At 38.4% G+C, this 25807-nt stretch overlaps 1 protein-coding gene across 2 annotated transcripts; it reads right to left on the minus strand.

Moving 5' to 3' along the window:
* Positions 1-1382: 1382 nt before the first annotated feature.
* On the minus strand, positions 1383-23773 carry LOC105930506 (semaphorin-7A). 2 transcript variants are annotated; one of them, XM_012868750.3, is made up of 14 exons: positions 23341-23773; positions 19568-19698; positions 19411-19455; positions 19198-19296; positions 18859-18940; positions 18456-18563; positions 17145-17287; positions 16865-17043; positions 16223-16334; positions 15047-15230; positions 12004-12119; positions 11316-11461; positions 6993-7102; positions 1383-2638 (listed from the first exon to the last, which is right to left on the minus strand). In XM_012868750.3, exons 1-14 carry the CDS (start codon positions 23435-23437, stop codon positions 2307-2309), a joined length of 1884 nt encoding a protein of 627 aa, XP_012724204.2. In that variant the 5' UTR covers positions 23438-23773; the 3' UTR covers positions 1383-2306. The 2 variants fall into 2 exon arrangements, with proteins under 2 accessions (XP_012724204.2, XP_021175249.2); XM_021319574.2 differs by lacking the exon at positions 1383-2638 and adding an exon at positions 6542-6691.
* Between the last annotated feature and the right edge of the window lie 2034 nt (positions 23774-25807).

Raw genomic sequence — 25807 nt, forward strand, 5'->3', positions numbered from 1 at the left:
TTCATACTGGTTGTTCAGGCCAGCTGAAAAACCTCACATCATTTTTGTAGGTCTGACCGACGATGCTCTTTACTGTCCCCCACCCCAGAGACAGAAAAATAACATATATATATCTATATCTTTATCTATATATATCTATATCTTTATCTATCTATATCTATATATCTATCTATCTATATATACTGTATTAACACATAACAAGTGGGTGACAGTACAAAACAAGAAGTTATAACTACAGAGAAGCTGCAGTAAAGTAAATTAGCATTAAAAGCCAAGTCGTTCCAGTAATAATTTCTAAAGCGTGAACCCGTTATATACATTATATACAGTAGCACATTTCAGAAGTTTCTGTCGATTTTGATGATTGTCACTTGTAGCCAAAGTAGTGTTGCGCCGATACCGATACCAGTATCGGACGGGGCCCCGATCCAGCACTAAAATGGTGGTATCGGTATCGGCAAGTACCAACAAATAGGGCACCGATACTATTTTGATGTTTGTATGTCACTTGAACGCAGCCTTCTCTCTCCCGACTAGTATTATACATGTTATATAAGTTCATGAAAGTTGCACTATTATGGCATTTGAGAGCCAAAAGTTTATTAAACTAATGTCACCTTTTTGTTGCCAGGTAGGCAACAAAAAGTTCTACTACCCTCAGTAGTATGCAGTTCTTCATAGATACACACACATCAATTTTAAACAGATGGTATCGGTATCGGCCAATACTGCACAGCCAGGTATCGGGGCCAAAAAATGGCATCGGCGCAACACTAAGCCAAAGAAAGCGTCACATTCTGTTTCTTGAACAATTTCAATATAAAATAAAGTCCATATATTTCAAGGAATTATAGCCTTCCCAATCATCACAATAAGCTATTTTAAACAGATCCCTTTTTATATGCAATAAAACCATAATTTGCGCATTTCACTCTGTGAATTAAATTTCTGAAATGAATACACTTTTCAGTTATTTTCCTGTTCACTGAAATGTTACTATGTACCAAGCAACACTTAACGACTTTGAATACTAAGATCAGTTTCCAGTAAAACGTTCCTGTGCAGAAACAAAATAAATATTGACGCAAACTTATTATAATCTGGTAAAGGTGCATTTGACTCCTCAGCCACTGTTCAACCCATAGAGTAAACAGCCTGCTTTGTGACAGGCTCCAATGAAATTAAACAGACCTCATTCATGTGTGACTGCTGATGAAAAATACTGGTATTGGTATTTCCGGTACTGTGTGTAACTTCCCCACAGAACTCAAGCACAAGTCTAAAAATATCCAATCAGCATTAGTCTTTTTTTTTGGGTGGGAGGACCAAGCAAGAAATGGAAATGCATGGTCTTGCAAATGTATTCCCATCCCTTGAACTTCTTTGCCTCTTGTCTTGTTAGAACCACAGCATCTAGGATACTCTTCTGTTCAGCATCATGCTGGGGGAAGACTCACCTGCAGCAGGAGAGTCTTCCCACAGCAAGATGATGCTACCGCCACCTTGTTTCATTAATGGGTTGGTCTTTCACATATAATCTCAATAAAATAGCCACGCTAAAGTTTAAAGTGTTAATGTGATAAAAATGTGAAAAACTCTAACGGCTGCGAATACTTCTACTTAAAATACAAAATGTCATGGTTCAGTTTTTGCTTGTTTTATTTTGGACATTTTTTTCTGGACTTGTGTCTCCCCTTTAGCCGTTACTCATCCAGCCCAGTTGCCTCCGGTCATCACTCCACTCTAGATCACTTCCACCTGTTGCTCCTAATTAAACTGAACTCAGCCTACCTGTTCCACCAGCCTACATAAACCCTCCTCAGTCTGCTCATCTCTGCTGGAACATCTCCTCGTTGTCACTCTGCCTCACCGTGTCCAGCCTGCTGTCCATCAAGTAGCCGGAGTCACCTTACTGCTGGACCGCTGCTTCTCCGTGGGTTCCCTATGCTCCTCTGAACCCTGTCTGCTGCCGCTACATGACGCCCGTGCCTCCTTGCTGCAGCGCCGCCGCTCATTCAATGAGTCGCTCACGTCGGGGCTCCCGGATCGGCTGATTCCCTGGACTACACGTCCGCCTGACCAGCTTTATCGGGGCGTCTGCTCTAAACAGAATCCTAAACGTCTTGCTGTTAGAGGGAACATTGAGTCTGCTTCACGTTCTTTCAATAAAACAGATTGTTTTTTGTTTTCATAACACTTTCACAATGACGAGTCTATTTGAACCAAAGCTAAGCATTTGCAGGGACATACTCAGAACTGAATTTATCATAAAAAAATTAAAAATTAAAAAATGTATTGAATTAAAACTAAAACCAGACACTTATAACAAGGACAGAAACAAAACAAGCCCAGACTACTGGAGGAAATGTCTTCCCTGCAGCCCTGCTTCTCAGCTGGTACTGCGCCAGAACTTTGCGATGGCCCATTTCCTCTGACTCACATTTATATTCCCCCACCTGTTTGGGAGTCATGCTTTCAATCAGATAAAGGCACTGGCCCTCCTGCGGGTGGCAGCGACTGAGGCCCTGAGGACTGTCCCAGGTGTAGTGGGCATGATGGGATGTTACTGGGCAGCGTAGGATGAAGCTGGACTGAGCGGGAACGCTGAGCACATTCTTGTCTGCAGGCTGTCCAGTGACTGAAAAAGAACACACCAGGATCAGTTCAGGTGATCTGCTTTTACTACTTGTGTGATCTGCTATTTAGCTTGGAGCGAAGCCACATTGCAGCCGGACATCCTCTTTCGAGGAGGAGTCGACAAACAGTTGAGAGGCGCACTTCGTACCAAATGTGTGGCGGATGTAGAGTAACCACAGCTGCTTTGTGTTATTTCTGTGATCTCTTTGCCGAGCATTTGATAGTAGCACATCGCCTTGCATAAGTAGTGATACACCATCAACTTTGTCAGCGTTTGTCACATTACATCTATAAACTTCAACACGTTTTGTTAGGATTTTTACATGATAGCCAAGCAGAAAGTAGCTTATAACTGTCAAGGGTAAGAAAAATTATTCATGGTTTTCAATATTTTCTTAGCAAATAAGAGTGTGAAAAGTGTGACATGCACATGTATTGAGCCCCTGTTAGTCTGATTGCACCAAATAAAATTAAATAGAATCGTATTAGCAGTTTATTTTATTATCAATTTAACCACAGCAAAAGTCCAGCTGTTCTATGGAGGCCTTGGGAGACATTAGAGAACGAACAGCATCAGGAAGACCAAAGTCCACCCCACACATGTCACGGATAGAGTTGCAGTAGTTAAAATGTAAAGCAGGGTTAGGTTATAAAACAGTATCCCAAGCCTTTGAATATCTCCCAGATTATTATTATATAATTGCACAACTGCAAACCTGAGTTAGCAGTTGGTATGACGTGTTGTTTGGGTTTTTAATGACTGGTCAGAAGTAGGCCAAAGCTTTTACTTTTTTGTGGTATTTAATGTTCCAATAACAGCAAAGTCATCCAATTATTTTGGACATTTTAGATCATGAAAAGTAACTGCATAGCTAGTTTGCCTAGTAACTTGGTCTTTAACTCAGTTACTTTTCAGGAGACCTAACCTGTCACTATAACTAGTTCCTTTTTAAAGTAATTTGCCCAACACTGGTCTCTAGATGTGCAGCCAAGCATTAGGAGCAGGTTGCATGTTTTGCTGGAAACTGGAACTCCGGGCTTGCGGGGTAATTTTCACTTCCTGTGTTTGGTTAAAAATGGAGCTGGATTGGTTTTTTGGTGTTTGTTTTTAATGCAAAAAAAACTTCTCTTTGGACAAGATTAGAACTGTAGATAATCATTTCCGAGAAAACTAGAGCTCCCTTGATACCAGGAAATTAGATGTATTAGTTACGGTCTTAAGACCTGTGCAGGGTGTGGACAAACTATACAGAGTTAAACAAGCAGAGCAGAAGTGCATATTTGGGTGGGTTCCTGTTTTGTAGCTGCTGCTCCCCCCTTCCCCCTCCCCTCTCTCCTCTCCCCTCCCCCCATTTGTTTCTCTTACTTCTGTGTTCTGGTTGGCTTAATTTCCTGTTTTATTTTGACATTGATCTTCCTGCATTTGTTGCCCTGCCTTTAGTCTAAACATATCTTTCTTAAATGATCTGCAGAGGTCCCTAACAGACTGATTTCCCCTGCTGAGTACTCAGCTTTCAATGTTCTAATGTTTTAAGTGTCCCAGTGCTGGCTATAGTGGATCAAATCTACACAGAGCTTCATGCAGGCTTCTGTAATTGACTTCTTCCTGCAGAGGCAAACACTTCCACTCTTCTGGAGCCTCTTTCTGTATGTTTTAGATGGGTCCGTGCTCCAGGAAAACTGAATAAGAACATTGAATGCTTTGTTAGCCTTTTTCCAAGTTATGCAGTAGTCTGAAAATGTCCCATTCATATAAAATCAGGCATCTTCATGGAGATTCATGCAGGAAGCAGGAACTACCCACCCTTAATCTACTGCCAAACCTGCATCTGAAAACACCCAAAGTCAGATTGTCTAAAACTCAGACTATCAAATGACAGATAAAACAGGATCTTTGATACAGAAATGTTAGCCTACTTAAAATAATGCCAATGCACTGTACTCTATGAGGACTCAGTCCTTGTTCTGGGCTTCTTTTGCATGAGTTATTGCCTCTGCCTGTGGCTCTGCTGAGGTGTTGAGGATGCCCAGCTTGCTTTACTCGGGGCCTTCAGCTCCTCTTTGTTAATATGGTTTCTCATCTTCTTCTTCACACTACTCTATACATTCTTGGTGGTTTAGGTCATGTGACCTATCTAGCCAATTAGGAACAGTGAAATCGTGGTTATTAAACCAGGCATTGGTATTTTTTTAGCAGTGTGGGTAAACAGCTGCACCGACTTTGAACTTAATGAAACACAGTGGACTAACACCAGCAAATGACAGAGCAGCCCATAACATCACTAACTGAGAAAAGTTCACAATGGACTCAAAAAGACTCTGCGTCCTCCTGACTGTGGAATCTTGATTTCTTAATGAAAAACAAACTTGTATTTAATCTGAAAAGAGGTCTTACTTAGCCAGTCCTCAGCCCAGGTAAGGCTCTCCTGTAGCTGTCTCAGGCTACACAGTGGCTTAACACAAGGTACGCGACAGCTGTAGCCCATGACCTGGATATTTCTGTTTACCTTGGCTCTTGAAGCTGTGACTCCAGCTGCATTGTATGCCGTTAGAACTATTGGATGGGGTTTGCTTCATATTCATCACTGTTGCTTATACACTGGCTCACACATGTTTTCCTTCCATTAAACTTTCCCCCAATAAGCTAGGCTACAGCAATCAATGGACAGCCAGCTGCCCAGCATTGACCTCTTGTAGTTTACCCTCTTGGTTAAAGGGTCATTAACTGTCTGATGGATTGTCAGGAGTTGCTTTCATTTTGTCACTCTGTGTTTAACTAAACAAAAAAAAAAAGTTTCACTTTCTGAACTGAATTCCAGAAACAAAACAAAAAACTTTTTTTGAGGATATTCCAGTCCATTGAGATGCACCTTTGGTAAAATATCAGAAAACCTCTAGTTATGAAATAGCTTTGGACCAAAATTCATGACAAGGTGACAGACTGTGGGAACCAAAGTTCGTCGTTTGAAAAGAAGAGAAATAGACCTAAAAGGAACGGGAAACAACTGAAATAACACAAATTCAAAACCGATAAAGAAAATGACCGGACATGACGAGGAACAGCAGAAAACCAGCGATCACATATACTAATGAGGAAAAAAAGAGATCAAAGTGAGGAAATAAACAAGACATAAAGAAAGAGCTAATGCAAATATTTGGAATTTGGTCACATTTGGCTATTTGGTCACAAGAAAACATGATGATTTGGAAGACGTTTTCCTGAAAGCATCAACTCTCCGTTACTGTTGGTGGGCTGCTCTTAACTCAGGAAGTTATCTTAGCACCACACAGACTGTTAGAGGATGTGAGATAAGCTAATCTCGCTCAGGGCAGAAAACCTTGAAGCTGCATTTTGATCTACTTAATCTAAACTTACACCAACAATTCACAGCATTTACTGCCATTACTCCCAAAACAAGATGTCTATTTGCAAAGAAACACAAATGTTAATGAACCAAAGACGATTCCCTTGAGACAAAATCACAACAACAACAGTTTTTCTTTAATGAATTTAAAGACAGCTTTGGTGGAAAACTGCTCTAAATTGTGCACAGACTTATTAGGGGAGTCTAGCACTAGTTAAAGTTGAGTAATATAAACTTCATCCAAATTTGGTTTATTGCCAAAATAAACAAACAGCCTGTCCTGTAAATTCCTGCAAACTGACCACAGCATAGATAGATAGATAGATTCCCGCTCCTGGAATATCTATGGTCATAAACCTCCCAGGTTGACAGTGAGGTTCCCAAAAATATAATTAACTTTAAACTCCATTGTTAAGCACTGTTAAATAAAGATTCTGCACAAATTCATGGCATCCTTTCATTGTCTTCACTTTTAGCTCCATGCATTGTTACAACAAAGTTATTTTTTCCTGTTTTCCATAGAGATGTGGCTGGCCTTGGACGCTATATGGAGGTTGGTGGACAGCTTGTTATGAAGGAGGAGCTGCACAGCTTATTGTCAAGACAACAGCCCAGCTGACCGAGTTTCTAGCATGAAGAGATGGAAACTTTGCACCAGAGCAGTTAGCAAAGCACAACAGGAAGCTGACCTGCAACAAAGAAAGCACCACTGCCACTGCTTCATTCTACTAATGTTCATCCCCTGGATAACAGGATGGGTTACTTGTATATTCACAAGTAGACATGCAGCATGTGTAGCTGCAAAATTGCTGTGGATAATGTGTGAATCACCTCCATGCCACACCATATTAATGCAGCAATTCATGCAAAAGGACCCCTGACCTTGTACATGTACTGCATACTTTCAATACCGCTAAGTTTGGCAAAGATCATGTAGTTACAACAGAGCAATACGAATCGTGATTATTCACATACTGCAGAAACTCTGACCTGCGTCTTCCACATTGCCAGCAGCACTTCTCCTGGGCGGTGGAGGTTTTAATGTTTGGTCTTCTACGCACATGGTGGTGTTCCCGCTGACCACGTCGTTAACCGAGTCACTGCAAAACAAAAGGCATGTCTGTCAGGCAGGTTGCAGGATACGATCGTCATCTTTATTAATGCAAATCTTGTGCACATTAAATTATACAGTAAGGCAAGGCAAGTTTATCAGCATCGCACATTTGAGTAACAAGACAATTCAAAGGGCTGTATATGAACAGGACATAAGAAAAGAAAACATAGAGAGGAAAGTACATTCCAGTGGAATAGCAGCAGGAGGTCAAGATACGTTGGACTACAAACTTAATCTAATGAAGTTTCAGTGAACTACAACAGTTTGAATTAAAATCTACATTTAAAGGCAACTCTAAACAAATAGGCTTTTAGCCTTGGTTTAAAGGAGCTCAGAGCATAAAAACTAAATGCTGCTTTGTTTGGTATTCAGGGTATGCAGAACAGATTTGAGTAAGAAGACATGAGTGGTCTGGATGGCTGATACTGTTACAGCCCCTGTCCTCTTGAGATTGTGCAGGCTTGTATTAGTTACGCAGATTCAGCTGTGGGAGAACACCTTCCTGATTGGCTGCCGGGAGGCTCCAGAGGAGCTGCGACGTTATTGGACCAGCAGAGGATTGCCACGCCAATCGGACGCTGACGAGGGCCACCTGCACCATATAGACAGCTAGTAGGAAGCTGCCGGTGCAGTTGGCGTTTCCTCACGTTTGGTGCTTGCTTTTGCATTGGGTTGTTTGAACCAGTTGTGCTTGCTTGGTTTGTTAAGCTGTTTTGCTTTGGTTTTAACTTGACTTTGTTATAGCTTGAAGCTCATGTTTGGGAGGTTTTGAGGCTCCCTTTGTGTGTACCTTTTTTATTTTCTCTATTTGTCCTCTTGGGTGTTTTGAGTTATCTTTAACCCAACCAGTTTGAACCTCGTGTATTTTCTATTGCATTTAGCATCCCTGCAACAATTAGCCCTTTTCTTTGGTTGTATTAATTGAGTTAAGAGTATTGTATTTGGTTATTGTAAAACCCTTCCTTTGTAAATAAATCCTTTCACATGCCACTCCTTTCCTCTGGACACAGTTTTGTGTTACCTCCTCTGAACCCCTAGACAGAGGGGGCGTAACAGATACACTGACAAGTCCGTAATACATTTTCACTGAATGACTTATACACTAACAAAAGTATTTTATCTGTCCCACGCTGTCCCCCGCTGTCTCCTGGTAATCGTTCTTAGTCAACCCTTCCTTGAAGGGGCAAGCACACTCAACATCTAAAAGCCACCTTAAAGTGGTGAATAAAGTTTTTATAACGGCATCATTTAACACCCCCAGCCCCGACACCCCAGAGTGTGATCTGCTACACCAAATCTTACTGGTGCAGAGGTTCTTGTGCAGTTTCGGGGGTCTTGCGGCATTGAAGTAGAGGTAGGAAATGACTTTGTTTTTATCACTGCAACTTTGCAGCAGTCCCAGTTGTTTGAAGAGCAAGGGGCAGACTAAAGCTATAAACTGAAGGATTTAAATAATTAACAATCTGCTTATTGCTTTTGTGATGAGTCACATGCAGATCACTTTTTTTGTGGGGAAACTCCAGGCTATCACATCATATAAAAGCCCACATTATTCTTCAGTCAGGAATGAACTTATTGCAACAAAAACTCCTTAGATGAGGAGTTGAAAGTCACAACGTTGTTTTTCTGTAATAGTGCTTTAACAATGGTTCTTCTTTCTCCGGAAACTGAAACAGACTGGACTCTCTACTCAGCTGCTCATAAACCTTTATAGAATCACAATCAGAACATCAGAACCACAGTTATCTGCTTAAGTGTGAGCCCCCAGAATTGGACTGCTTTTGCTCTGCTTTTGGTTGTTAGAAGTAGTTGCTCGGTTTTTGGTTTGATACCTGTTTTTGTTTCTACCTGTTCCTCTTTTTGTAAATAAATACATCTTTCACCAAACTTCTGCTTGTCTGGCTGAATACTGGGTCCTGCATTTTCAGTGCCTGACAACTATAGAGTTCTTACTGTTGACTCCATGTAAGGTCAAGAAACAGAAGGTAGGAAAAGAGCTAGGAGCTATAATTAGAAACCTTTTGGATGCAGCCAGACAGTTTTGCTTCTAAAGTGGAGCTAGGCGGACAGAGACATGCATCTGGCTGTTGTCAGGTTACAATTGAATTACAATTAAACTCTAATTTGATCACAATATTCAGATCGCATGTAGCCCTGTCAACATAACAAATTTTGCTGGATGATTTTTTTATTTTTTATTATCACTTATCAATGTAAACGTAGCTACTGACAGTAAAGATTCTGAACTCTTGAATAAAGAAGACGGGAATTTGCTTTGGAAAGTCAATGATTCTATGCAATTATCTTGAATTTCTTAGACTGATAGCATTTTAGCTATTCACATTTGAATAGGACACTATTTGATCCCACTGAGATGTGTAAAAGTGCATCTGAATCTGTATATGTTAGACAGGATTTATCCTAAATGATTTTATTTCAAACTGGATTACATTTATCAATCACAAATTCAACATGTTTGTCTTGTACTGTGGTTTGTGGAAGCATTAGATGTTAATCTTTATATAAATAACTGAAATGATCACTGAAATGATTAATTGCATTTCTGTAAAAAAGTTTTTGCATTTTATCTTGATATAAAATGATCCTTTAGTTAAATAATAGCAGCTTAAACTTTCACTTCCCCCAGTCACACCCCCATCATCACGCAGGTGTGACTTTCCACGTGAGTTTGTAGTAAGGGGACAAATACCACTATTTGGGTTTTTCCCACTGACAAAGGTGCTGCAAGACGAAATATGGTGTCACTGAATGATCTGAAAAAAGGTACCTAGTTCTGTTTTATTTTTAGGTAAACCGCAGAAACCAATGTGTCCTGATTTAATCTCAAGAGGCGCATTTCACTTCTTCTACATATGGTTCCGAGATCCCTTTAAAGTGACTATTTCTGCTCCCTAAGATAGGAAATCTATGATAACATACATAAAATAAGAACGTAAGGAAGTGCCATGACGTACTGCAATCAGGAATAAGAGAAGTTGTGACCATTATCTGTGCCTGTTGTCGTCATAGTTTCTGGTCACTCCTGGTTTCTTTCCACTAAAGAGGTTTGTGGAAACCAGAATTACACTGCAACTATTTGTCAAAGCCTAAAATCTTAAGTGTCAGAAACCGGAGCTCTTTGACACAAAAGACAGGATCTGTGCCAGCAGGGATTCAACAGGGTGTCCAAACACAGCTACCCCTGACATAACTTGTACCGTCAAGCCCAGCACGGTCTGCTGCACTGCATTTCTGAGCACTAAACGTCAGTATAGGTGAGGTTAAGTCAACAAAGTAGTTCAAACATAGTAAATGGAAATACATGGCTAGAAAAGAGATACCTAAATTGTCAACATCACTGTGTTTGAAATACTGTGCAAACATGATTTAAATAAAAAATGAGGAACTGCTCAGGACGTGAGCTTCCTTCTGTAGGTGCAGTTTCCTGTGACACATATATGACTGGTCTGATGGCACAATGACCATCAAGTGAGCACATTGAAACATGCAAGTTTGGACAGATCTGTGAAAAGTTTATGATCACTTGTAGCAACATCTGTAACAATTCTTTCACTAAGTTTACTCATTGTATAAGCAAAGCGTTGGAGCAATGGACACTGACAAAGTGGAAGAGCTGCAAGGAAACATCTTATTCAAGTGCAAGGCGACGGAGCAACCCCACCACAGTACCACTGGTTCAGTGTCATTAAGATTGAACAACATAGCATGAAACGCAACCACTAACTCTCCTATTGATTTTAATTTTGTCATTTTGCTACAGGCGGAAGGACATTAAACGTAATGATGCACGTTTTGAAGGCTGGCCGCTGATAAAAGCCCCAGGCTCCGAGGAGAGGGAGGGGAGAGGAGCAAGACAAAAGCGTAAGGCACAGAAACACAGTATGGATATTTCAGAAACAATTTGAAATAAATAAAAAAGAAACTTATAAAACAGAGTATGTGGTGTTTTAGACTGCAACTTATTAGCAGATCAGTTTTCTGATCCAACGTGTAGCCGTGACCGGTTCTGAATGAGGACTTTATAGTTGGCAGCTGCTCTCCCCTCTTACTGGTACTGCGTACCGCCTGTGATTTTGTTAGTGGTCCACAGTACTGGAGCGCACCAGCTTACCTTCACCCTTGCTTATGATGAAACACAGGTCAGAAATCAGCTGTTGCATGAAGCCTTGAGGTCTTACCTCATCTTAGAAGTGCACCGTTCTCTTGTCCAAGTGCAGTAAGGATCTCTGGACAGATGACACTCCTGGCAGGTGTTTCCATACTGGTGACAGTTTCCCACATCAATTTGGACCAGCTCAGTTTTTGAGTTCACATACAGCTTTCTCTGTAGCAAAGGTTCACATAACATTTTATTATAGAAAATGTAACACTGGACAAATAAAACTCTTCCATCAAGAATCAAGAATTTTTATTGTCATTATGTGTTACCTTATCAACATTTTTTGATGAGGCAGACACCGGCTCAGAAAGCAATAAATAACGACACATAACGCGCAGACACATAATCTTTTAAAACTTCTTTTTTTACTGAAATCAGTTGATTGTACTGACCAACAACACTCCTTGAGAAACTTAAACGGGCAAATAGTCCTTAGCATCTAATAGACCAATCTTCTTTGGTTAAAAAGTGAGATAGCAGTCCCTTTACAGACTATATAGACTGCAGTGCTGTTGTGTGAGTATATACACAATAAAATACTGTGCAATAAATTTAGATCTTCAAGTTACAGAACAGTGTAATTTGCATGGATGCCAAACCTAACATTCTCTGATAAACTGAAGTGTGCAATCATACATTTGGATGTGAACCAGGCCTCATACTTTTGGTGGGTGTAATAGCCGTGTGGGTGTTCACTTGTTACTCACAGAGGAGGGATGAAGGACGAGACGGAGGATGTGGGACGAGTGGTTAAAAGGCTGATACTCAGCGATGACGAATGAATGATTTTCCCACTGTAACACCTTGTGAATAGCACCGTTATCTGTTTAGAGGAAACGACGGAAAGGTGAGACGGTGACACATAACATTATTCACACCCGCAAGTTTTCATTCCCTGAAGGTAAATTTTAACCTTTAACATCAATGTTCTGCAATACTTCCCCTTCACAAGCAGTATTGGGACACAACAGCACATACCCAAAGGCATATCAAATCCATTATTTTGCAATTTAAGAAATAACCTAAGGCAACCAAAGTGCTGTACATGTCTTGAGGAACAACATATTTGTGGGCAAGGGCAAAAGAACAGAATGAACAAATGAAAGGATTACACTGTTGTGTTCAATAAATTAGAATATGTGTTCCAATGAGGCTCCTTTGTCAGATTAAAAGTACCTTTTTGTTTTCAATAGCTGAAGCAGGATATCATAGTTAACAAAAATAAAAGCTGTAAAACATCAGTCTGTGCGTAATTCATCTTAGTGAATGCTACATTTATACTAACATGCTTTCTATATATAACTGCTCAAAATAATTAAGGGATAACTTTTTAAACTGAATATTTTAAACTCAAACTACTGGAGTATTGTTTTGGTCAGCTCAGTAGTAGAGGGGGCTGTTAATTTGTGTCCGCTGTTTGGGTGTTAAGGAAATTAACAACAAGGTCACTAAAGGGACTGCAATGAGACAACCCCAAAAAGAGGATTGATTTTGCTGGTGTAATTCAGAAATGTTTTCCCTCATCATTTTCCTGGCCTCTTTTTTGAGGTTTTGCATTTGTTCAGGGTCAGCGTCACTACTGATAGCATGAGGCATTGTAAATTTTAACTTCTGTTAAAATTGTAAATAAAACTAAAGGCTTTATTTACTAACATACTGAGCAAAAACAAGGCATAAAACACCAAAATAATAACTAATATGCCAGCAGAAGATGATAATCTTTAATAAAAAACTTTGTATGCAACCACATTGAGCTACTGACATATAAATAAAAAAAGTCCAAAAAACGTGGGTAGGCACATTTAAAATTCCCACATTGTGATTTCCTGTTTTTTTTTCTCACTTTGTCCCTCATAGTTGAAGTGTATCTATGATTAAATTACAGACTTCTCGCAACTTTCTAAGTAGGAGAAGTTGCACCATCACTGGCTGACTAAGTACTTTTTTTGCCCCACTGTGTGTGTATATATATATATATATATATATATATATATATATATATATATATATATATATATATATATATATATATATATATATATATATATATATATATATATATATATATATATATATATGTATGTATAACTGGAAGTAGATAAATAGAATTCGTAGGAACAGAGGAAGGTTGTAATTTCGAGTAAGACAGGTATTTACTGATTGTTGTGATCAAAGCACCAAGAATGGTCACCTCTGCCCTGATACCACAAAGCTGATTAGTTTTCTGCTGATTAACATCCTGTAGAAAGTTACTCATGACAGCACGTCATTTAAGTTGACTCAAATGTCTATTTGTGGGTCACTGAACTAATAATAAAGCCTTTGAAGAGCAAACCCTGTAAGGCAAATAAATGTTAGATCCTCATCTCCAACACTCGATAATGACCAGTCTGACTTTTTTTTAATGGTGATTTAATTTTTAAAAGTCTGAATATCAGATAAACATCTACAAAAAAAGACATTATGTAAAATAAATTTGATTTGTATGTTGGTAAAAAGAAATAAGTAACCGAACTTCTATAACCCAACCTACATTCTGGCTCGTACTACCCAGTTTTGTGATCCTATGGCACACGATCAATCAATCAATCAATCAATCAATCAATCAATCAATCAATCAATCAATCAATGCTATGCTATATTATGCTTTGGTACTCCTGATCTTGTTATGCTGAGTGTAATCCCAGCAATCAAGCACTGAGATGGAGGCATCATGCTTTAGACTGTTTAGGGCATCATCCCTGCAATTAGATGCCAACAGATAGCGCCATTTACTCTAATATCCTAAATGAGAATCCCCTTCACTTTGCCAGAACACCAAAGATGGGTCCTGGCTGGACGTTTCTCTACTCACCCGCTCCGAAACAAATCCTTAAGGCAAAAAACTTTAGTGGCTGAAGAAGAATCACATTAAGATCATGGAGTAGCCTAGCCAGTCTCTGAAAATGTCAGGGGGAGCAGAAGCTTTGAGTTACAAAGCAGCTCAAAGCAGAAGCCAATAAACAAGGGATTCTCTGTTGAGTTTCTGTACAGAGGAGTCAGTAACAATCCCTCTTCACTAGGAATGTACAGGGCAGTAAATTCCCACTCCCTTCTGAGCCACAAGTCGGTGGAGAAACAAATGCTCGATTATCACAATGATAACTAAACTTTTCTGGACTTTTTCCATCCGTCCCTCCCCATGAAAATTTAACCACAATAAGAGATTGCTTGTTTGCAAGTGAGCACGCGTGCAAACTTTTGGAAGGAAACTAAGGTTCTGTTTACCGATGGTTAAAACAAAAGGGAAAAAAAACCCCAGAGAAAATTGGTCATAAAAGCAAAAATACCTTTAGCTCTTTTATGGGAGTGTGTCAGCAGCACAGCTTTTTCAGCTGTTTTAAAAAAAACTATAATGTGGTCATTAAGAGCAAAGTTCAGAAGTTAAAGCAATCACATTTTTAACAAGTAAGTAGAGGTAAAATATAACCTCTTTGACAAAAAATCGTTCTAGTTTTGTTTTCAAAGTATGACCGTAAACCTGAAACTAATTGGGGAAGTCATACCAGTAAACATAAAAGCATTTAACATAGAGGAAATTTATTGATTCTATGAAATTAGACTGACTACTACCACATGCCTGAATTAACAAATTACTGTGTGCTGAATAACAACTTAGTAACACGACACACTTGAAGGTCTGAAATTCCAGACTTCATTATTGATATCTAAAGTTAAGCCCAAAAACAAGTTTAGGGAACTTCTGCTCACCTAAAGAGAGGAACATAACGGTGTGTTGACTCAGTGAAGCATCAACAGAGATTTGGGTGTAGTTGTGGTGCTTAAAGAGAACTGGGCCCAGCTTGTTCACCGGCTGGACCCACTCCTTCATCTCTGAAACCTCTTTGATCTTCGTCAGGACTTTTGATGGAATCTTGGTGCTGTCAGAAACACACTGAAAACACAACGTTCAAGTTCAGAAACAATTTCTCATATTGGAAATACAAGAAACTTTCCTGAGGCAGAAGTGTCAGATGAAAAAATATTCCCAGTGTGATTTATAACTCATCTCAAATACCAAACAATGTATTTAATTAATAAATAAAGAACTTAAAACAACGTGTAATAGCACAACAACGCAGTGAACCAACAATAGCGGACGACATATCTCCTTAAATCCTCACTGACTGTCAGAACCTCACACTCGACCTATATCAACTTGAATTATGTGCCTCTCAGCTCTTCCTCCCAACTTGATTACCCGGAAACAAAATGCTGAATTTTACTTTCATCTGAAACGTGAACTTTGGACCGTTGAACTGCAGTCAATCCTTTTTTTTTTTTCTGCTTAGTCAAGATCAGATGCTTCTGATGTTGTCTCTGGGTCAGTTTACATCTGTATCTTGTGACTCTGATACCAAGTCAGAATCACAAGTTTAAAGTGTTTGTGGGACATTCACAGTGTGGACTTACACCCTGTGAATCTTTCACACACACTTTAAACAAGCTTTACTTCCCAATCCTCTCAAGGCTACAGCTATGTTTGTTTTTCATGACCATTTTCCTGCCACATGTTTTCCTTCCGCTGTCTATCGATATGCCAGACTACAACATGGCCAGTTTCTTGAGCAACGACCGTCTGCAGTTTGACCTTCCTAAATAGGGTGTCAGTGACTGTCTGCTGGACAATTGTCAAGTCAGCGGTCTTCCCTATAAGTGTGTAGGCCATTATATACCATTTCTACATTAAAACCCCTTTTTGATCTTTTGTTAGACACAAATAAACACCTTAAATATATTAATATTTGAGTAATGAAGCCATATAAAGTATAGTTGAGAATTTAATTGTCAAAATGAATTAACTTTTTGACAATATTCAAAATGCTTCAGATACACCTGCACACTTTATGTTTCATTTCTTATTACAGATTGGTTTAACGTGTATACCTTTTTCCTCTCCTTGTCCTCATTGGTGTCTGCTGTTGAACCCTTAAAGGGGGAGTAGGTGAAAACGTTGTCAATGTCCCCTATGGTGTAGACGCACACAGCGCTCATGCCCCTGCACCAAAAAAAAAACCAACAACAGCCAGCAGGGTTACAAAGAGACATCTGTTGTAAAAATAGAAAAAAATGCTCTGAGGTTAAAGAAGATTGCAGACACGAACGTGGTTGAGAAACTATGTGAACAGTCAGCGTTGCAAAAATATAGCAAGTGTTAACAAAATAACTTTAAAAAAAAAAAAACAGAGATCATATTCGGTAAAAGTAACTTGCTTCAGCACAGCAGTCACATTACCATTTTACTTCTGTAAAAACAACTTTGTTCATGACTGTGCAATGTTATGCAAACATAACAGCTGAGAAGTCATTCTGGTTATACCACTAGAGCTGACTTTTCAAAAGGTGCCAGGGAAACAAACAGCAAAAAAGCACATTATTTAACTTCAGTTCATACCTAAACTTGGGCAGTTTAAATTGACTCAATTTGCACAATCTGATTTCAGTCGATACAAGATAGGAGCTGTACATTTTAATCCATCTTTACAACGTGTTTCCTCCCACCTTTTTACTTGCCCATTAACATCTTACCATTCATTTCTGAAGAGTGCATAAACTCTGGTATCCTGCCACCGGTCTGCGTGCACAGTAGCCACATCTACCAACTCAGAGAAATGCTGTTTGCTGCCTGGGTAACCACAGTAGAGCTTTGCATTCATCAGTGATGTCCAGCTAAACTGCAGGTTGTTCTTGGGACCTCCAGCATCTTCCTGGAATCAGCCACCAGATGCATAATCAATCATCCTGATCCAGATTGTGATTACTGTAGAGTGAATCTGATTACAGCATTTTCTCAGTCTGAGGATCTTACCATGCAAACTTGGCTGACAAAAGGGAGCCACATGTCACTCCAAGGATCTGTGTCTGTGTTTTTCTGCTTATAGAAAGCATAGACTCTGCTCTGCAATTTATCGTCTTTTCTTTTGTTGAGCACCAAGCCGACATAATACTGCTCTACAAACAAAAAAAACAAACAGAGAATATAGACTAGTTTCAGTTTTTATACAACTTTTTCCACATATTATGTTATAATCATCAGCTTTAATAACTGAGATTTTATGTGACTGACATAAAACATAGACTCTAAATGTGAAAGGTATGGAAAAGGATAAACAGTTTTTCAAGTTTAGTTACCAACAAAATCAAAAAAATATTGTTCTGTCGCTATATTGTATAACCATCTTTTGTTGCAGTAAAAGCTGTAGGACTTTCTGAGTATGTCTCTATCAGAGTTGCACATCTAAAGACTGGATTTCTTGCCAATGTTTGTCTGCCAAGTAGTTTAAGATCAATCAGATCGGAACAAGTGTATCTGTGAAAATTATTTTTCAAGTTTCCATGTGGATTTAGGTCTGAACTTATGAAAGTATATTGCAGCTCTGGTTGTAGGTTTAGGTCCTGCTGGAGGGAGAACCTCCACCCTAGTCTCAGGTCTTTTGCAGCCTCTAACAGGTTTTGCCTATCCGGATTACCATTTATTAAACCCAATGCATCATCCCCTCAAGTTTGACCAGTCCCCTAGCCCTACAAAGGAAATGCATTTCCACAGCATGATGCTGCCATCACTATGTTTCACTGTAGGTAATGATTTCATAGAGTTTTAGTGCTATTTCCACCCCACATAGAAATATGCATGATAGCTATGTGAGGAAGAGCCATGTCTTGGTAGGTCAGTAGTTGGCAATTTTTTTTCCATTTTCTAATTACCTTGTCAATGAAAAATAGTTCTAAATCATGTTGCTTGGTTAAAAAAGATTAAAGGAAATGAAAATTGAAATGGTAGATTAAGCAGTGCTACGCAAGATCTTTACTGATTGTTCACTAATGTACTCTAACAAACTTCTAAGGCTCTCTCAAAACAGCTGCATTTATACTCAGATGTTATTACACACAGATGGACTCTATTTAGTAATTATCCAACTTTTAATACAGTTTATTGTGTTTTATTTAGAAGTGTTTTGGTGGAGGGACTAAATATAAATGCAATCTTTAAACCGTTTTATCATTTTCCCTCCATTTCATTGCAACTTGAAATTACTGATCTGAGCACATAAAATGTCACATAAATCACACTGAATGTTACAAACGTAATGTGAAATACATGTTTACCGTAGGTAAATACCTTTATCATTAATGGCTGGTCTCACTCTTTTACTTCCAAACTTGTGGATGCCAACATGCTCTTGAGCTCCAGAGTATGTGAGATAGACATCGGTCCTGTTATCATTTTCTGTGAAAAAAAAAACAAACAAAAAAAACAGGTGCACAATAAAGACCATATTCAAACTGGAGGTGCTAACTGATAAATATTAAATAGAGTAGTAGCAAAGCAAAAGAGAATACCATTAGAACCAAGCTGAGAGAAGCAGATAGGTAAAACAGATGTTGAACAAACACAGCTCCTGGATGGATAAGGGGATAAAAAATTTCCCAAATAATTGAAATCGGCCAGTGTGGGAAAACATACAAGGCAAAAAGCAGAAACAGATCAGCAAAGTATACTTTTTTTTTTTTTTTAAACTCACCAACTAGATGTTCACCATCCTTTATAATAAATCCTATGTTTTCCATTTTACTACTGGCAACACATGAGTTGTCTGATAAATCCTGTAAAAGAGAGGAAAAATTATCAATCTTGCAACACAAGGTGGTTTAACAATTGCATATCCTTTATACCTTAGCAACAGCTTAGGACAATAAAAACAGGAACTTCCCCTATGTTATTTGTTTATGCGGAAGCATGATAAAATTGTTTACAAGAAACCAAGCAACTGGCTTCTCACCTTGATGTGAAATACAAAAATAATGTTACTTCTGCAAAGCTGACAGTAACAGTTCTTGTGAACACTTCTGCAGATTCCTACCATTTCACAGCACTTTGTTTCCTCACTGTTTGTGCCACACACAAACAACGGCTTTCCTTCTTCCCTCTCATGGACCAAAGTGATGTCATAGGTGTTGATCTAAATATAAAATAATCAAACAAGCAAATGAAAAAAAAAAAACATAATTCTTCATGACAGTGGAGCTGACATCAGATCATAACAACTTTACTGTAGTGATTCTATGATGCTCACATTGTTTTTGGAGTCTTTCCACACCACCTTCTGTCCTTCAGGATCCTGTGAAGAAATATGTGGGAGTCTGTCTATGCATCTAATTGAATCTTAATGAGTATAGCTCTGGAGCTGTTTCAGTTTCTTAGTTTTTTTTAGATGTGAATGTGATAAATACCTTATCGGTATCATTAAAGTTGTAGAAATACAGGTGGGTCTTTCCAACAGATGTAACAGCATTTGGCTGTCCTTCACGGAGAAGCTGAACCGGCAAATTTTGCCCAGTTAATCGGAACCTTTTGAAGGACCCTGCAATTAAGGATAGGTAGAGAAAACATCAGCCTTGGCACAAAATATTTACAACTAAAGTGATCTTCTGCTTTATATTCTACTTTGATAAAAAACAAAACAAAAAAACAACAAAACATTACAAAGCTTAACAATGGGGTCTCAAACTACAAACCAAGCCTTTATATTTGAAATGAACATAAAGAACATCTCTTAAAAAATATCTAAGGTTTTTAAGTAAAGAAGTTACCTAATCCATTAAATCTTCTGACTCTGTTCCCTTGTGATCATGTGCCCATTTAGTGTGACATGTCACACACTATGTGACTATTTAACCTTTTAAGGCAATAATTGTCCTTCGTCAGAAAACATGTGACCTTCCCATAATGATTGTTTGATTAAAGCTTAATTAATCATGTTTCTTATCATTGCAAAAATCTGATCGGATTCACAATCCTAAGTGCAGTGTCCATCAATCAGGTTTGTGGTGTACATTTTTGTTCTGCCCGTTAACTCATATCCTCAAACCTGCAACCAGTTGCCTTATGAAGCTACCTACAGTATTCAACTCCATTGGCTTTTTACCAATTTTATTACATTCCAACCTGTAATTTAAGTAGTTTTTAATCTTATGTTATGTGATGGATCTGCACAGAATAGTCCAAGTTGGTGAAGCGAAAAGAGAAAAACATATAAATAAATAAATAAATAACAGAATTGGCACATTATTTTATTGGTGCCACCAACTAAATATTTAGCTCCAAATTAAATATTTATTAAAAAAAAACAGTTTAACAGCCATAAAACAAATACATATTAACTTCCTCTCTTATAAAAATGCAAACATTTATCTAACAAAAAACCCTGAATAAATCTAAAAGTGGCACAGCGGGCAGTCCTGCGCTTTTCTCTTCAGATGTGGGATTTCAGCTGGATCCATCTGCAGGGACTGTAAATGGTACCACTAACTGCAGGAGTCACATTCAATCTGGAAATATTCCCCACAAATGTAAAGCCAGTCAAAACCATCAATAAGATAGCATTTTTTGCAGTTTTTTTCATTTATATCTTTTCGTGATTACTTAAGGTATACACAGCCTCTAACATAAATCTTTACAGGGGATAGACAGTGGCGTGCCAGCAGCCCTGCACAGATCAGCAAGTGGTATATTTTTGATGGATGCCTGCATGGGATTCATGTTATCCATTATGTTCAGAAGTTAACATTCATATTTTCTAAATAATAATTGAACTTTATTGATCTCACAATGGAGAAATTCACTTCTGCATCTTAACCCATCCCCTTGGGGAGCAGTGGGCTGCCACTGTGCGGCGCCTGGGGAGCAATCAGGGGTTAAGGGTCTTGCTCAGGGACCCAGAGTGGCAGTCTGTGGGAGTTGAACTCAGAACCTCTGAGGACCCAAGCTCAACACTCTAACCACTAGGCCACCACTCCCCAATAATATTTATATTTTAATTGTTCATAATATTTTTGCTGTTTATAGGTATAGTGTAACTTGATTAATAGTAGGGGAATTAATCCAATTTACCGACATACTAAAGATAATGTGAAATGGGTTGAACCTGTATAGCGCTTTTTGTTGTCACCTCTTAGCATTTTGGATAAATAAATTCCTCAAAAACGAGTCAAATACATTTACTTTATAAGCATTATGAGGAACTTCTATCTGGTATGTTTTTCCTAAAACATACAATAAAATCATGAAATGTTTATTGTAGTTATAGTACAAGTGACCCTTTAACATAATATGAAGAGTGATTGTTGTTACCTCTTAGCATTTTGGAGAAATAAATTCCTGAAAATTAGTCAAAAGCGCATCCCAGATTGGCATTATGATGAAGCTTGACTTAACATTTCTCCAACATCTACAGTAAAAGTATGAAACATTTGTTTTATTTGTAGTATAAGTGTGTGAAAGTAATAGTTTTATAATAAATATAAATTTTCTGAGGGTCATGCTTCTCCTTTTCTCTTTATTTCTATATCCTGACTTTAAGGCCACACCCACTGCCCTCCTATCATAATGCGCCATTTATGCGTGAAGCTAAACTTTAAGAGCCAGCTAAATATTTAGTTTGCAGATTAAATATTTAGTTAGGGAATTAAATATTTAGTTTAGGACTAAATACTTAATTTGGAGCTTTGTTTGGAAATTAAATATTTAGTTTGCTAATTACATATTTAGCTTACCAATTAAATATTTAGATTGAAACTGTGACATTTATAAATGTATGAAGGGCATGGTGAAAAAATGACAAGGAAAAAGTACGTTTTGGTCCGTGAGGTAGACACCCTATCTATTTTTAAGACTAATCTTAAAACTTTCCTTTTTGACAAAGCTTATAGTTAGAGTGGCTCATACCCTGAGCTATCTCTATAGTTGTGCTGTGATAGGCCTAGGCTGCTGGAGGACATCAGGGTCTAATTTTCTCACTCTACTGATTTCTACTGTTCTTCAGTCTACTGTTCTCCAGTTTTGCATTGTATTACATTGAAATGACTGTCGTCATTTCAGCTTTTAACTTTTTGCTCTCTCTCTTTTTCTTCATAGTAGGTACACCTGGTCTGGCGTTCTGTTAACTGTGACATCATCCAGAGAAGACAGCTCACCCGCTACTACCATCTAATGTAGAACAGATTACTGGATCAATGTGTGCTTCTGTGCTTTTTTGTCTCTCTTGTTGTGTCTCTGCTCTGTCTTCTGTAACCCCCAGTCGGTCGAGGCAGATGACCGTTCATACTGAGCCCGGTTCTGCCGGAGGTTTTCCTTCCCGTTAATGGGGAGTTTTTCTTCCCACTGTCGCTTCATGCTTGCTCAGTATGAGGGATTGCAGCAAAGCCATGTACAATGCAGACGACTCTCCCTGTAACTCTACACTTTTCTGCTTGTCGGGACTTTGATGCAATCAACTGGTTTCCTTATATAGGACATTTTTGACCAATCTGTATAATCTGACCCAATCTGTATAATATGATTGAACTTGATTTTGTAAAGTGCCTTGAGATGAAATGTTTCATGATTTGGCGCTATATAAATAAAATTGAATTGAATTGAATTGAATTGAATTGAATTACGTCCCTTTTTTTTACTTAACCACAGTCCTACATCAGAACGACCCCAACGCCAATTTTTACGGTTCATCTTGGTATTTCAGAGTAAAACCACAACCAAACGGAAAATAACTTCACATGCTACCTCACATGTCAGCATCTCATTTTAACTATTAGAAAACCATTTATCTTTCTACTCTTTCTGTGTAAAATCAGTCAGTTTTAACATTCCTCTCACAAAAGCTATTCGATTGAATTCGCTGTATATATAATCCTAAAAAGATAAACTTCATATTATAGGTACAAATTTCCTTTGTAACTCTGATTCAGTGGAATAAGAACCCTGCAAGGATCAAGCTAAAAAAAAACTGCAGTTTGTTTTGTAATGTACATATAGTATGGTGCATTTACTCAGCAGCAACTGTTTGCAGTTGGCCAATTAAAATTTTAGGTTTAATCAAAACATTTCTCTTCTTTTTTTCTGTTTTGTTTGATTTGTTTTTAGATCAAAGCACGGTGCTTTATTAAACTGTGCCGAATTATTTTACGCACATCACAACGCTGTGTAAAGAGAGAAAATTGAGTCTTACCTTCGTCTTTAAAATACATCCTCGGGGAATGCGAATGCGGGCTGGTTTTAGTCAGAACCAACACAGAAAATAATTCCAGCAAGAGTAAGAGGATCATTTTGTCTGAGCAAACTAGTTAACTAAGAGAACACCACAACCTGCATCAAAACACTGCGGTCAAGTGAGCCGCCGCTTCGAAACGACAAGTCAAGAAGCCCTCACCTGGATTTTAAGGTCACGCCTACACAAAGCATTACGGTAGTTACGGCTGAAACTACTTTTCAATATAAAAGCAATATGTTCGACCCACTGATCTCTATTTATTCACTAGATTGCTGATTTGCCCGAAAAACTGAAGTCACTGGCCGCCATCTTGCTACTCCCTACTCTCACATAATCCCATAAGATTTGGTTGCAAAAACAAGCAGTTTTCTGGCTGTGTGAAAACGTTTCACATGTAGATATATAGATATATGTATGTATAGATTATTATTTTAAATGTTTACTAATATTTACTTCAGTTAGTTCATATTTTATATATTTGTTTTTGTCTAGCAACCTCTAGATGTTGCTAGACAAATTTCATCCAATTCTGATGTGGACTTTCAAAATAAGAGCCATTTGAAATATCTCTATACATAAAGTAATTTTGACCAAAGTTGCTGTGATGGATGTAACTCAATAAATTATTAAAGAGAAAACCGGTTTTGTCATATTTTTTTTTTTTATAATTTTTATTTTTACATTTTTATTTTATTATCTATGGATTTATTTATTTTGTAAAATGTAAGTGCAGATTGTGCACATAGCAAAATGGCAAATTTCAAGGAAGGATTATATGTTATTGATCTTGATCTCAACTGCCCACACTGAATAATTTCCATGAATAGACACTTTTTGACCTTAATTTGCAAAATTAAAAAAAAAGAAGTGATTATGGTTTATTTTATGACACGTAAAGTATTTTCCAATTGTATGAAATTGATACGTTTCATTCTGAGAGATTATATTTTATAGATCTTGCTGAACAAAGCCCCTCCAATGCTGAAAAAAAAAAAAAAAAACAAATAGACACAATTCTCCTCTGCTCTTCTCCCTGTACACCAACAGCTGCACCTCCAGTCATCAGTCTGGCAAGCTTCTGAAGTTCCCAGACGAAACCACTCTCATCGGACTTATCTCTGATGGTGATGAGTCCGCCTATAGGTGGGAGGCTGACCGTCTGGTGACCTGGTACAGGGAGAACAAACTGGAGCTCAACGCTGTAAAAACAGTGGAGATGGTTGTGAACTTCAGGAAGAACTCAGCCCCAGCTAACCCCAACACCCTCTGTGACTCCAACATTGAGACTGTGGAGTCTTTCCGCTTCCTGGGAACTATCATCTCCCAGGACCTAAAGTGGGAGCTGAACATCAACTGCCTCACCAAGAAAGCCCAGCAGAGGATGTACTTCCTGCGTCAGCTGAATAAATTCAACCTGCCAAGGACAATAAAGGTGCACTTCTAGTCCTCCATCATTGAGTCCATCCTCACCTCATCCATCACCATCTGGTACGCTGGTGCCAATGCCAAGGACAAGAGCAGACTGCAGCGTGTCATCCGGTCTGCAGAGAAGGTGATTGGCTGCAATCTTCCATCTCTCCAGGACCTGTATGCCTCCAGGACTCTGAGGCGTGCAGGGAAGATTGTGGCTGATCCCTCGCACCCCGTCCCAAACTATTTAAGACACCTCCCTCTGGTAGGAGGCTGCGGTCCATTAGGACCAAAACCTCACGCCACAAGAACAGCTTTTACCCATCCGCTACCGGCCTTGTCAACAAGGCCAAGAGCCCCCCGTGACACTGGACACTGCCTCTCTCCCCCGTTCAGCACTTACAAGCTTCTGTTTTACATTAACGCATAGTCTACTGCGTATATAGCTTCTGTATATATATATATATATATATATATATATATATATATATTTTTTTTTTTTTATTTTTATTTTTTTTTTGTCTGCATCATCAACACCAAGTCAAATTCCTTGTTAGCGCAAACCTACTTGGAAATAAACTTGATTTTGATTCTGATTCTTAAATTTGACTATTTCACTTGCCAAAAAGTGATTAAGGAGGGACATGAAGATTGCTAAAAGAACTTTGTGAAAATAATAATCAAGCCTTATCCTGGATTCTCAGTCATATTCTAGTTATGGTTTTGACATTAGGACATTGTAGTTCAATATTTAAAAAAACATTAATAATTGAAATCTGGTATTGCTTAAAATATTATTTCAGTAGGCTTCATTATGCAATCTAAAAGACCACCACAAGTTCAACTGAATTAATTAATTTTCTTAAAACTGAGGTAATTTAGAATAAAAGTAATCTTGAAGACACTTTAGAGGGCATACAATCAAAGTAGCTGCAGTACAGAAAAGCTGCTCCACAATTCAAAATGTGTTCTACATACGCCCTCTAGTGGCAACTGACAGTTTAGCAGACAATTT

The sequence above is a fragment of the Fundulus heteroclitus genome, chromosome 4, assembly GCF_011125445.2.
Source record: "Fundulus heteroclitus isolate FHET01 chromosome 4, MU-UCD_Fhet_4.1, whole genome shotgun sequence".
Taxonomy (NCBI): domain Eukaryota; kingdom Metazoa; phylum Chordata; class Actinopteri; order Cyprinodontiformes; family Fundulidae; genus Fundulus; species Fundulus heteroclitus.

Bases quoted from the DNA above. Each gene is read 5' to 3' on its own strand.
- LOC105930506 (XM_012868750.3), bottom strand. From the start codon at position 23,437: ATGATCCTCTTACTCTTGCTGGAATTATTTTCTGTGTTGGTTCTGACT. The intron at 15,231-16,222 runs GTATACACGTTA...TTGTGTTTTCAG, and splicing joins AGGACAAGGAGAGGAAAAAG to TGTGTTTCTGACAGCACCAA. The intron at 12,120-15,046 runs GTGAGCAGAAGT...TCCTCTAAACAG, and splicing joins CGTTATGTTCCTCTCTTTAG to ATAACGGTGCTATTCACAAG.